Raw genomic sequence first — 14363 nt, 5'->3', positions numbered from 1 at the left:
TGTGGCATAACCCTGACTGTGTATAACATCCGGGCTCATACCACTGATCTCTCGGGTACAGTGGCAGTACCCACGATATCCAAGTGACTGATATATTTGTTACGATGCGGGAACTATCACCCGCTCACGACGGATTTATCCGTCGCTCGTCGTTAGGGGGTTTACTACAATATGTATAAATTGGTGTCCATCTTCCTGAAGTGGAAAGTGTGGAAGTCCTGGTGGCTCGGCACTAATCTGCACCACCACCAGGAACAACACTAGTTTCTTCAGGGGAATGGAGATCCATAGTTGGCATCCATTACCGGATTTACTTGTCTGTACCTTAGGCCACGTTCCTCATTAAAAAGCAAAAAAAACATTATTCTTTACATGGAGTAGCACATCAGTGGTTTTCAGTAGTTAACAGTTTTATAAACATCTCCTAGAACTGTTTCCTAAGGCTAAGTTCACAATGGGATTTTTAATGGATCCATTTTTATCTTTATTCTGAGCTAAAAACGGATCAGAGTAATGGATTCCTGCGATGCCCCCTCTGCTGGCAAGAAGCGACATGTGACCAACCTAACTCCTGGCTGCTGCATTAAATTTCCTGCTCCCCCATCATTCTCTTCCAACAGAGATCAATGAAGGACGATCACCCAGGCGCTACCATTATATGACAGTTGCTCTCTGTCCAGTGGGACTATCCTTATGGAGATTCAAGCCCTGTTGTCAATTTGTAGACGGTGGGTTAGCCCGGAGCGGGGGCAGATGGAACGGAATAACATGACTACAAGAACATACTACACATTATAGGGTAGCCTGTAAAACATACAGTACTGTGCAAAAGTTTTAGGCAGTTGTGGAAAAATGCTGCAATGTGAGAATGCTTTAAAAAAACAACAACAAGTGTTAATCGTTTTTTTTTATCAATTAACAAAATGCAAAGTGAATGAACAGAAGAAAAATCTAAATCTAATCAATATTTAATGTGACCACCCTTTTCCTTCAAAACAGCAATAATTATTTTAGATACACCTGCACACAGTTTTTGCAGGAACTCGGCAGGGAGGTTGTTCCAAACATCTTGGAGAACTAACCACAGATCTTCTGTAGCTGTTGCTTCCTCAAATCCTTCTGACTCTTCATGTCATCCCAGACAGGCTCGATGATGCTGAGATCAAGGCTCTGTGGGGGCCATATTATCACTTTCAGGGCTCCTTGTTCTTCTTTAGGGTATGTGCACACACAAAATAAAAAAACATCTGAAAATACGAAGCTGTTTTCAAGGGAAAACAGCTCCTGAGTTTTAGATGTTTTTTAATCAAAGTCGTGTTTTTTTGCGGCCGTTTTTGGAGCTGTCTATGAAAAACGGCTCCAAAAACGGCTGTAGTAGTGACATGCACTTCTTTTTCGCGGCCGTTTTTCCCATTGAAATCAATGGGCAGTTGTTGGAGGCATTCTGCTTCTGATTTTTCAGCCGTTTTTCGGGACGTTTACGGTTTGAAAAACAGCTGAAAACACACCGTGTGAACATACCCTTACGCTGCTGAAAGTTCTTAATGACATTGGCTGTATGTTTGGGGTTGTTGTCCTGCTGCAGAATAAAATTGGAGCCAATGAGACGCCTCCCTGATGGTATTGCATGATGGATAAGTATCTGCCTGTATTTCTCAGCATTGAGGACACCATTAATCCTGACCAAATCCACAACTTCATTTGCTGAAATGCAGCCCTAAACTTGCAAGAAGCCTCCACCATGCTTCACTGTTGCCTGCAGACACTTATTATTGTATCGCTCTCCAACCCTTCGGCGAACAAACTGCATCCCGTTACAGCCAAATATTTCAAATTTTGACTCATCAGTCCAGAGCACCTGCTGCCATTTTTCTGAACCCCAGTTCCTATGTTTTCGTGCATAGTTGAGTTGCTTGGCCTTGTTTCCACGTCAAAGGTTTTTGGCTGCAATTCCTCCATGAAGACCACTTCTGGCCAGACTTCTATGAGCAGTAGATCGGTGTACCTGGGTCCCACTGGTTCCTGCCAGTACCGAGCTGATGGCACTGCTGACAACCTTCCGATTTCGAAGTGAAGCATGATGTGTTCTTGATCTGCTGCACTAAGTTTCCTTGGCCGACCACTCCATGTACGGTCCTTAACATTGCCCGTTTCTTTGTGTTTCTTCAAAAGAGCTTAAACAGCACATCTTGAAACCCCAGTCTGCTTTAAAATCTTTGCCTGGGAGAGACCTTGCTGATGCAGTATAACTACTTCGTGTCTTGTTGCTGTGCTCAGTCTTGCCATGGTGGACCTGTGACATGAAACTGTCTTCCACAACCTCACCTTTGTAGCAGAATTTGGCTGTTCCTCACCCAGGTTTAAGCCTCCTAGACAGCTGTTTCTGTTACAGTTAATGACTGTGTTTCCACCTATATATGAAAATGATGATCATTATCACCTGTTTCGTATAATTGGTTAATCATACACCTGACTTTAATCCTACAAAATCCATGATGTTGTGCAAGTGTACTTAGAAAAATTGAAGCTGTTTCGAAGGCAAAGGGTGGTCACAACAAATATTCATTTGATTTCGATTTCTCTTCTGTTCATTCACTTTGTATTTTGTTAATTGACAAAAAAAACTATTAACATTTCTATTTTTGAAAGAATTCTTACTTTGCAACATTTTTCCATAACTGCCTAAAACTTTTGCACTGTATTGTAGGTCAGCATTGGAGCTTTATATATAAGACAGTAAGATATTTGTAAGTAAGAATGTTTGCAAAATCATATTTTTATTTTAGGTGCACTGGAGCAATGAAGAAAAAAAATGGTTGCAAAAGTGCTCATAGCCCTTTATTAGAAAATGGAATGTGGTTCTGGTAAAGTTACACAAGGTGGTGCTATGGGATATATACAGCAAAACCTCGGAAGACCCCCTGAATAACCCCATATCCGTAACTATATCCAAAAACAAAAGCAATTCACAGAATAAACATCACTAACACAAAAACATAGTTCACAATAGACTAAATAAAAATTAACAAAACACTAAATGTTTAAATAATAGCCAAATAAAAACTTTTTACTAAATGAATGGTTTTTTTGTTGGCTGTTTATACATTTTTATGCATAAGCATTACTTATACACATTCAGGTAAATATATAGACGTACAGACACATATATACACACACACACACACACACACACACACACACACACACACACCGGCAGATAAATACCCAGACAGGAACATATACAAATACATAAAAGGCACATATATACACTCACAAAGACACATTCACAAGCAGATCCATATATACCCAGTACAGATAATGTCGTAAATTTCACGTGCAGCCCTATATTACACCACAGATAACACACAGTGATAACTTTCTGAGTACAGATAATGTAGTAAATGTTACCTGCAGTTCTATGTAACACCACAGATAACACAGTGATAACTCTCTGAGTACAGATAATGTAGTAGATGTCACCTGCAGTCCTATGTAACACCACAGATAACACACAGGGATAACTCTCTGAGTACAGATAATGTCGTAGTTGATAACTATACCCACAGACACATATAAACACACAGAGGTATATATTTAAGGGAAGCACAGTATATAAGAGGTAGGAGGGTATATAGCGGTCAGCAGGGTATATAGGGGCAGCAGATTATATAGGGGGCAGCAAGGTATATAAGGGCAGCAAGGTATATAAGGGGCAGCAAATTATATAAGGGGCAGCAGGGTATATAGGGGCAGCAGGATATATAAGGGGCAGCAGGGTATATAAGAGGCAGCAAGGTATATAAGGGGCAGCAAGGTATATAGGGGCCAGCAGGGTATATAGGGACAGCAGGGTATATAGGGGCAGCAGGGTATATAGGGGCAACAGGGTATATAAGGGGCAGTAGGGTATATAAGGGGCAGCAAGGTATATAAGGGGCAGCAAGGTATATAGGGGCAGCAGGGTGTATAAGTGGATATATAGGGGACAGCAGGGTATATAGGTGCCAGCAGGGTACATAGGGGGCAGCACAGATATCTTCATTATATCTGTTCTACTTTAATATTGAACACACACTTTTACAAAGAGACAAACACATGCAGAGACAGAGAGACACACACATACACACACACACACACACACACACACACTGTAACATATACACATACAAACACAGAGACACATACTGTATACACACACATATACACACAGACACACATAGATACTCACTATCTCTCCTTGCTGACAGGAACACAGGCTTCTTGCAGGATGGGCTGTGGGCGGAGCTTCCTCCTCTGCTTCTTATTTACTCCATGTGTGTAACTAAGAGCACAGAGTAGAGGCAGAGCCCAGTGGCTCTACATGCTGGGAGGGTGCGCTCGCACACCCCTAAAGCCGGCCCTGCCTGTAGCCTATAGTATACATTTGCATGTGCGTCCTGAGGACGCACATACAAGTTAATGTGGCTGTCGCTAGCACCGGAGCCCCCTCCGGTGCTAGCGACGCCACTACATCCGCCCGCCGCCCGTGACAGTGCGCAGGCTTTAAAGTTTAGTGAGCGGGCGGATCGTGGAAGGTGCCACACACCTTATAGGGAACACTGGCTGCAAGTAGTCTGAATTGTATAATTATGCGGCTATGTGGGGGATTTTCAGCTCTGTATAAGAAAAAAAGAGGCTCTAACTGCTATAAATATAAGAAATTAATCAGCAAAGAATGTTGGACCTAAAAATGACATTTGAATACTTTTTTTTCCCCATAAAAGTAGAAAAAAAATCTCAACTAGGGGGGAAGAATAAAGTATTCCTTTATCCCTGATCCTCCCCATGTGTACTTGAAAGAAAATAAAAATGTTGACATTTTCTCAATTTCTTTATTCTTTGCCTGGTTCTCTATTCTTATAGGTCAAATAGGAACATAAACCACAGGTTGATCTCATAAACCTCAGCAAGTCACCAGTCCAAATAGCACAGCTGTCGTGGTAGGAGGACGGCTGTTTCCATGGCAACCTTGCTGCGTACAGAGACATTTTTTGGTTTACATTGTTGATATATAGGGTAGAAAGCGGCTTTTATTCTGGTCTAATGATGTTTTATACACAATACTTCACATTTTGACATTTTATCTCTAATGCAACAATAAAAGATCTTTTTCATGTCAAACTGAATGTAGTCATATTAAACACATACTGTAGATTGTCTCTACGATATTTACTATGCATTCATGTAATTCTTTGTAATGTCACTCTAAATTTAGGGTGTAGCCTTTGATTAATAAAGTTTTATTTTTCAATAGCATCATTTTGGGGTATTTATATATAATTGATGAACTTTTATTTTTTGGGGGTAGGCGATATAAAACAAACAGCAATTCCGGCATTGTTTTTGTTTAGATCTAGTTTTAGTGTGCGATATAAATGACATGATGCCAGTGTGCGATATAAATGATAAGATGATACCAAATATGCATATTTTAATGCAGAATTATTTTAAATAAAAAGCACTTTTTATTTCCACATTCCGAGAGGCATTTATGTCTCTGTCGACGTAGCAGTTTGACGGCTTGTTTTTTTGCAGGACGAGTTATAGTTTTCAATAGCATCCTTTTGAGGTACATAGAACTTATTGACTTTTATTAATTTTTTGAGGGGGGTGAAATAAAACCAATTCTGCCATTATTTTCCAGGATTTTTTTCAACATCGTTCACATTATCATATAAATAATGTGGGCTCGGATTGGTTGCTGTGGGCAACAAAGCCAGTTTTCTCTACGATTCTCTTTTGCAGGGCTTGGTTTAAAATAAAAGAAGTGATTTGATTGGTTACTATAGAAAACACTGACACTGCTAGGCTTGATTCACACATGCAGTTTTTTGTGCATGTTTGGTGCAGTTCTTTTTTGTTAACCAAACACAAATGGATCTGAAAAGAAGCAAATGTATAAAGGAAAGCCTCATACTTCTCTGTTTTTAATCCACTCTTCGGGCATGACCACACGTGGCGGATTTCCTCCGCAACTGTCCGCATCAATGCCGCACCTAATCCGGGTTGCGGATTACGGCTGCGGATCTGCACAAAATGTGCAGAAAATTGATGCGGACTAGCTGCTGCGGACTGCGGGAAAAGTGCTTCCCTTCTCCCTATCAGTGCAGGATAGAGAGAAGGGACAGCACTTTCCCTAGTGAAAGTAAACGAATTTCATACTTACCGGCCGTTGTCTTGGTGACGCGTCCCTCTTTCGGCATCCAGCCCGACCTCCCTGGATGACGCGCCAGTCCATGTGACCGCTGCAGCCTGTGCTTGGCCTGTGATTGGCTGCAGCCGTCACTTAGACTGAAACGTCATCCTGGGAGGCCGGACTGGAGACAGAAGCAGGGAGTTCTCGGTAAGTATGAACTTATATTTTTTTACAGGTTGCTGTATATTGGGATCGGTAGTCACTGTCCCGGGTGCAGAAACAGTTACTGCCGATCGCTTAACTCTTTCAGCACCCTGGACAGTGACTATTTACAGACGTCTCCTAGCAACGCTCCCGTCATTACGGGAGCCCCATTGACTTCCTCAGTCTGGCTGTAGACCTAGAAATACATAGGTCCAGCCAGAATGAAGAAATGTCATGGCAAAAAAGCAAGACGCATCCGCAGCACACATAACATGTGCATGACAGCTGCGGACTTCATTGCGGAACTTAGAATCTCCATTGAAGTCAATGGAGAAATTCCGCCATGAGTCCGCCACTGCTCCGCAACAGACAGAGCATGCTGCGGACACCAAATTCCGCTCCGCAGCCTATGCTCCGCAGCGGAATGTTACGCATCGTCTAAACGAACACTTCTAAATAGAAGTGGAAGTCAATGCAGAAACGGCTCCGCTGCGGATTAACGCTGCGGAGTGTCCGCAGCGGAAATTAAGTGAAATTCCGCCACGTGTGAACCCAGCCTTAGGGTATGTGCACACGCTAGCTGTCATTTACGTGTGAAAAGACAGACTGTTTTGAAGAGAAAACAGCTGCCTCGTTTCACACGTAAATGTTCGTCCTCGCATTATGCGAGCCGTCTGAGACGCTCGTAAATCTTGAGCTGTGCTTCATTGAGTTCAATGAAAAACAGCTCAAATTACGTGGCAAAGAAGTGCCCTGCACTTCTTTGCCGAGGCAGTCCATTTACGCGTCGTCGTTTGACAGCTGTCAAACGACGACGCGTAAATTACAGGTCGTCTGCACAATACGTCGGCAAACCCATTCAAATGAATAATGAATGGGCAGATGTTTGCCGACGTATTGGAGCATAATACGCCTCGTGTACGTCTGAAAATAGGTCGTGTGAACCCAGCCTAATATTTGGCTCAAAAAACTGTACCAAAAACTGCATGTGTGATTCCAGCCTTAGAACAGTTTTCGTATATGAAGCCCAATGCTACACAGTATTGCATTCCATGGAATACATATATAGATTGTCTTATTGGAGTAAATAATTGGACCGTGTACCTCCGACTTTTAAATAGATCCTCCTATCACACTTTACTATCAGGAAATTCTTAGTTAATAGAGGGATTCCCCCATAATGCACCTAATTTATTAGCTAGAGTGGGTAGAAGCTACGTTGGAGAACCCAATGGAAATGAAACACTTGCATACGGGTTCCTCCACAGAATATAGATGATCCCTGGATGTTCCAAAAAAGAACCTCCTAAGAGCCCAGATTTTTTTTTTTTTTGTACCCTGACTTACACCTCTGCATGTCATAGCATAGATTTTGTTTATGGGGAATTCCAGTATTATCGTTGACTACGGTATTGATTCCATCAAAACTACAGAATCCTTGCACAACGGACACAAACGGAAACCATTTGCACCGGATCCTTCACCATTGAACTCGGTGGTGATCCAAACGGAAACCTATGGTTCCATTTGCTTCAGTCAGGGTTCCGCTGACGGAAAGCCCTGGCAGAACCCCTGAATGGAGCCTTGATGCAGATGTGAACGAAGCCTAACAAAGACATGTCAGGAGAGGTGAAAAGAACAAAGGAAGAATAAGGCATTGGTAAGGCTCTCTTGGGAGATTTCAGAAAGCGATCATCTGTAAGGATTAGATTACATTTTAGTTAATCTTATTGAAATCCAAACTAAGATACATTTATTTCAATATTTATAATTATCTTGTATTTGGTTAATTTTTGCTTAAAGTAGGTTCTCTCTTCTAAAATAGCAACTACTCTAGTAATCCTCATCAACTTCATCAAGAGCAGGTTCACACAGGCAGTCTGAGACCAGTGAATTACATGATGTCCATTAAATATGAATGGACATCTATTTATTTAAATTCTTTCCGATGGTCCCTCACAGTGGAGGACATTCTTGACCGCAGTACAACCCCTTAGCTCTAGATTAAGCCTGACATGTTTATTCATGGACCCATAACTTGTCATAATGCATGTTGGCATGTTTGTTGGCATATACAGTTGATTAGGTTGAACATTGGATGTTATTGTGTTATTGCTTGTTTTGCAATCACTGGAGAAGTGTAACCATTGCCCAAGAGCCAGAAGACGACTGTGCCACCAACTTGCAGGAACATGTCAGCTATAAAGGGAGAGAAAAAGATTTGTGCCTTTATATAAAAATATTACAGAGCTTCTTGGGTGTCCCTACTCCCCCCCCCCCCATCTATATATATTCATTTTAAGTTTTGTACTGGCTCCCCAAGACTCACAGTATCCATTTGTCTCTACCCTATCCTGGATCTAAACCCAAACCATTAGGGGGAGTTCACACTGAGTTTTTTGATGCGGAAACCGTGTCGGAAACCGTGCCAAAAAACGGCCGAAAATGCCTCCCATTGATTTCATTGGGAGGAAGAGGCGTTTTTTTTTCCTGCGAGCGGAAAAACCGTCTCTGGGAGAAAAAGAAGGGACATGCCCTATTTTTGGGCGGTTACGCCTCTGACCTCCCATTGACATCAATGGGATGCAGAGAAAGCGTATTTTGTGGCGTTTTTTGCCCTTGGCGCTCAATGGCCGTGGGCAAAAAATGCAGCGAAAATCAGCGTGCAGGCAGAGCAAAATCTGCCTTAAAATTCTAAATGGAATTTTGAGGCAGATTTTCCGCCTGCAAAAAACTCAGGGTGATCCCTATTGGCTAAGTTCACACTGAGTATTTTGATGAGTTTTTTGACGCGGAAACCGCACCAAAAAGTTTCTTCAAAAACGGCCCGAAAATGCCTCCCGTCGATTTCAATGGGGCGGTTTTCTCCCGCGAGCAGTAAAACCGGCTCGCGGGAGAAAGAAGCGACATGCCCTATCTTCGGGCGTTTCCGCTTCTGACCTCCCATTGACTTCAATGGGAGGTAGAGAAAGCGTATTTCGCTGCGTTTTATGCCCGCAGCGCCCAATGGCCGCGGGCGAAAAACTCAGCGAAAAACGGCGCGAAAATCGGCATGCAGGGAGAGGAAAATCTGCCTCAAACTTTCAAACGGAATTTTGAGGCTGAAATTCTGCCTGCAAAATACTCCGTGTGAACATAGCCTTATTTGGTAGTTTATTTATACATCCACTTACACCTACATGTAAATATTTGTATATATTGTATACTGATTTATTATGTTTATTTGTGTTGAGAATGCTAGATTCATAATAGGAACTATAATCTGCATCAGTGGCCTCCAACCTGTAGCTACAAGTCCCAGCATGCCAAACGTTGAAAGATCTCAGGGTATGCAGGGAGTTGTAGTTTCCCAACAGCCAGAGATTCCCAGGTTGGAGATTACTGTGTCGTATAGCACGTTGCAATGATGTCATGTGGATTCAAGGAGACAATGGAGAACTCTTCGTAATACAGAGGAGACAGGGGTAGGAGTTTTTTAGCTGATCTGTCGGAGACTCAATCCAGTGCAATGCCATACCTTCACACTAAAAAAAATGAAAATCCCAAGGTTTATAGGGAAAAATGAAAATGAAAATCCACCCAAAATGTATGTATTGACATACCATAGAGGTAGATTACAACATGGAGCCGGTAAGCCTGTACCTCTATTGATTTCCGAACACCTTAGGCACCACTCCATCTCCACACCATTAGCACTTATAGCAGAGATTTCCAGTGACCGAGTGGGGCTTAGGGTTTGAAGGGCTCTAAGGACCGCCACAGCCCCTTTGTTTTGGAAATCAGTAGGGATCCAAGGTCATGCACTATCTTCTGACACATATCTAGTACATGTAAGGATACCTGCATGCCCATGGTGTCGCTACGTGATCATGAGGCATCGTATTAGAGAATACTTGCGTAATACAGTATCTGATGCTGTATGCCACAATATTTTTCTCATGGATTCATAAGGAAACTGTGAAAAAAAATAGCTCCATATGTAGCTCCATATCAAAACAGAGGTACATAGAGATACAGTATGGGAGCATAGCATGTCCCTAGGTTATAGACGCCATATTACGGATCTGTACAATACGTATCTGCGCGTGTACATATGTGTGCGCGTGTACACACACACACACACACACACACACACACACACACACACACACAAACATATATATATATATATAAAATCAGACACCAGATTCATGTGCAATATTTCTGGAAATCTGCACTATTATCTTCGACAATATTCTGATGATCAAAAGATAATTTTTGTGCAGAAGCCATTTATCTGTAACCTTCCTAGTCATGTGATCTCCAGAATGCATGCATGTAACAAGAACACAGATAGATAGAGAGACAGACAGACAGATAGATAGATAGATAGATAGATAGATAGATAGATAGATAGATAGATAGATAGATAGATAGATAGATAGATAGATAGATAGATAGATAGATAGATAGAATGAAGAGCTGTCAGCGTTCTCCTTATCTCTGCTGCTGCTGTCTTTGCAGGGAGGAGATCCAGCCTTCCCTCCCCCTTCCCTGAGATTGGATTATAATGCAGCAATCGCAGAGGATTAAAGTGCACAGCATGTCAGTGTATTGTGCCTGCTGCTGTCAGTGAATGGCTCAGCCCTGCTGCCTTTTCCATCCGTCTGTGCTGGTCCCATAGGGAACGTGTGATCCCTCCTCCTCCTCCACCCAGAGCTGTCAGTGTCCTCGGCACAATATGGGGGAGATACCTAATCTGGTCAAAATCGCGGTCTCCCTTAAAATCCAGCCTAATGACGGCCCGGTGTATTTTAAGGTGGACGGACAGAGATTCGGACAGAACCGAACGATCAAATTATTAACTGGAGCCAAATACAAAATCGAGGTCGTCCTTAAACCTGGAGCGGTGAGAGCGAAGTAAGTGCTATATAGATGTCTGCAGTGCCTGTGCCCAGCTGTTAGCAGCTGAAGGGTTAATCCTCATCCCTGTTCTTGTTATTGCTGTTGTGGGTCAAGGTTTCTTCTTCCTTCCTCCTGCACTGAGCTGTCATCAGTAAAAACTACAGGAATACACAAACACCAAATTCCTGTAAACCAGGCTGCCAGGAATGACTACAGAGCACTCTGTATATTTATTTACTATTTGTTAATAACATCCTTATTTCCATGCATTGAGGCCTATGGTAATGTCTTGTCACATTGCCTCAAGGCAGAGAGATTTCCCATGAGATAATGCTGTTGATAAGACAAACATTGAGATATTGTTCAGTTTGCAGGTACAGACCAGTAATGATTGCTTTAGGGGCCATTATAAGTAATATCCGCCATGGATCAGAAGAGTCATGCCATGTCAATGGGCCTTGAGATGATTCTATTCGTTTACATGGGACGATTATCGTTGTGAAGATCATAATCGATCAGATTTGAAGAACAATCGAAGATGATCAAGGTGCCAGAACTGACATAATTATGGTTGTGAATGTTCATTTCCATGGAGTGATTATTGTTATGAGTCCTTGTCTCTGGACCTTTACATAGATCTGTAGAAAGGATGAAGGACATGAACACATTAGGTGTAGGGAGATATGAAAACAGCAAATTCCTCGCCATACTATTATTATACCTTTAGATCCAGAGTCCAAGTTAGACTTTCTATCCCCTGGGGCAAGGCTTGCATACACCCCCTAGCCCTGTGTGTAAATCCCCTGACTAGGGCAGAGAGGCTGGTTGATGCCCCTTCCAGAACTCAACATTCTTGGGGTCATTTAACTCAATCGGGAAACATTTTGCACAGATTTTTTGGGATTTTCAGATTTGCAGCTAGAAAATGTTAGATAATCATGGCAGAGGGTATGGGATTGTATGTAGTACAGCAGGAATGAATGCAACCTGGTCATCCAGCATGTCATATATTATAGTGACAGGATGATATAGCAATTTGTATTGGCTATTAATTTCATCACTTTTAATGATTTAATGTAATATTCATTCCAATAGACTATAGTTGTTACTTTATAACAGATGCAATAATTATTGTATCTCTTCATTTCTTTCATTATTCCTAGTACTTTTTTTAATAATTTTTTGTAAGTTCAGTAAAGTGGTAATGATAGTAGTGCTATTTCCAGATCAATGATCATTCCTTGAGGATGTTGCTCTTTCGCTGCTCTTTCTAGGAAAATATAAATTCATTTTGTTTGTTGTTCTTTCCTAGAAACAAGTCAACTCCAGATATTAATTATGGATCTTTCAAGGGATTGTGGACAAGTATATCTTTGTCAGCTCTAAACGCCACAATTCATGTAGTATTTTGTTACTAGGAAACACACACACACACACACACACACACACACACACACACACACACACACGTGTATATATATATATATATATATATATATATATATATATATATATATATATATAAATGGTCCCTAATCTAAATGACAAAGTTCAGCTATAACATTAAAGGGCTTATGTGGGGACCAAGAATGATTAGCAGTATACTCACTACAGTATGTGAGTACTCTCGCTAATATACATTCCGGTCCCCCATCACGTTGATTGTATATTAGCGAGTGTACTCACATACTTTAGTGAGTATACTGCTAATCATTTTTGGTCCCCGCATAAGCCCTTTAAAATCACTGACAGTTGAAGTGAAGAACATTGATTATCTGGTTACAGTGGCGCCTGTCAAAGGGTGGGATATATCATGCAGCAGTTGTGGGGTGTTCCCGGTCTGCTGTGGTTAGTATCTGCCAGGACGCCCAAGGCACATTGAAGCGAAGGCTAGTCCGTTTGGTCTCATACTACAGAAGAATTACTGTTGTACAAGTTGCTGAGAAAGTTACTGCTGGCTATGATAGAAAGGTTTTAGAACATGCAGAGCTTATGGGGCTGTGTAGCCGCAGACAGGATAGATGCCTATGCTATCCCCTGCCTGATGCCAACAGCGCCTACAATGGGCACGTGATCATCAGAACTGGACCGTGGAGCAATGAAGAAGGTGACATGGTGTTCAATCACTTTATATTTAGGTCTTACGCTATGCTCACACTTCGATTTGTTGCAGATTTTGGAGCCAAAGCCAGAAGTGGCTTCAAAAGGAATGGGAACTATGAAGGAAGAATTTATACGTCTCCTTCCCCCTGGATCCACTTCTGGCTTCAGCTCAAAAATCTGCAAAAAAATCTGCAACAAATTGCGATGCTTGAACATAGCCTCTAAAAGTAGTTACCTATTTTGTCGTTTACTAGCCCAGTCCCTTTAGATAAGCCAGTGATATCATCTCACCATTAGTGAACAGGGTTGCTATGACCAGGCCCCACAATCGTGTCTCCTGCAGCTTTGCCCCATGCATATGCACAATGATCATCAGACCTATATTGTGCTACTGCCCTAATTCATACATATATAAGTCAAAATTTTATCTGATGAACTAAATCTACCACAACCCACGCTAACAGACACTATAGAAAGGGTCAGTGTGGTCCCACCTGTCTCCAGGCTAAGGATCTAATGGCTTGTGAAATCTGCCATTGATTGTGTGCAGTTGCTGGGAACCTTATGATGATAATGATCCAGGATTATTATGAAGCAGTTCATTCATGTTGTGCAGTTTGCACCAGAGCAGAGTATTCACTTGACATACCAGGTCATTATCATAGGCCAAACCCAAGAGAAGGAAGGGATAGCCAAACCAGCGCCAGCCCCTTCTGACACTGAGAATTATGCAATATCCCTCGATAATCTGAATTTATTCAATGTAGAAATGTTTGTCTGTTTACACCTGTATACATACCTCCAAACAGTCCCGATTCCGGCGGGACAGTCCCGGTTTCTCACCGCTGTCCCGCTGTGCCGGCCGGTCTTCAAAATGTCCCGTTGGGCGCTGCATCAAAGCAGCTGATCGCTGCTGACTGCAGTAGCGTTCAGAAGAAGGCAGGAGTCTTGCGGCGGTGTTCTCACTGGAATCGATGCCGGCCCTGGAGTGGACCAG

At 42.1% G+C, this 14363-nt stretch overlaps 1 protein-coding gene across 1 annotated transcript in view; it reads left to right on the top strand.

The window, feature by feature from the left end:
* Positions 1–10921: 10921 nt before the first annotated feature.
* CNRIP1 (cannabinoid receptor interacting protein 1) overlaps positions 10922–14363 on the top strand; it is a 28163-nt gene continuing 24721 nt past the window's right edge. Inside the window, exon 1 of the mRNA XM_075863106.1 lies at positions 10922–11278. Within this exon, the coding sequence (XP_075719221.1) occupies positions 11100–11278 (179 nt within the window). The 5' untranslated portion in view covers positions 10922–11099. The remainder of the gene's footprint in view (positions 11279–14363) is intronic.

Source organism: Rhinoderma darwinii, chromosome 4, assembly GCF_050947455.1.
Source record: "Rhinoderma darwinii isolate aRhiDar2 chromosome 4, aRhiDar2.hap1, whole genome shotgun sequence".
NCBI classification, from domain to species: domain Eukaryota; kingdom Metazoa; phylum Chordata; class Amphibia; order Anura; family Rhinodermatidae; genus Rhinoderma; species Rhinoderma darwinii.
This window is presented reverse-complemented; position numbering and strand designations above follow the sequence as displayed.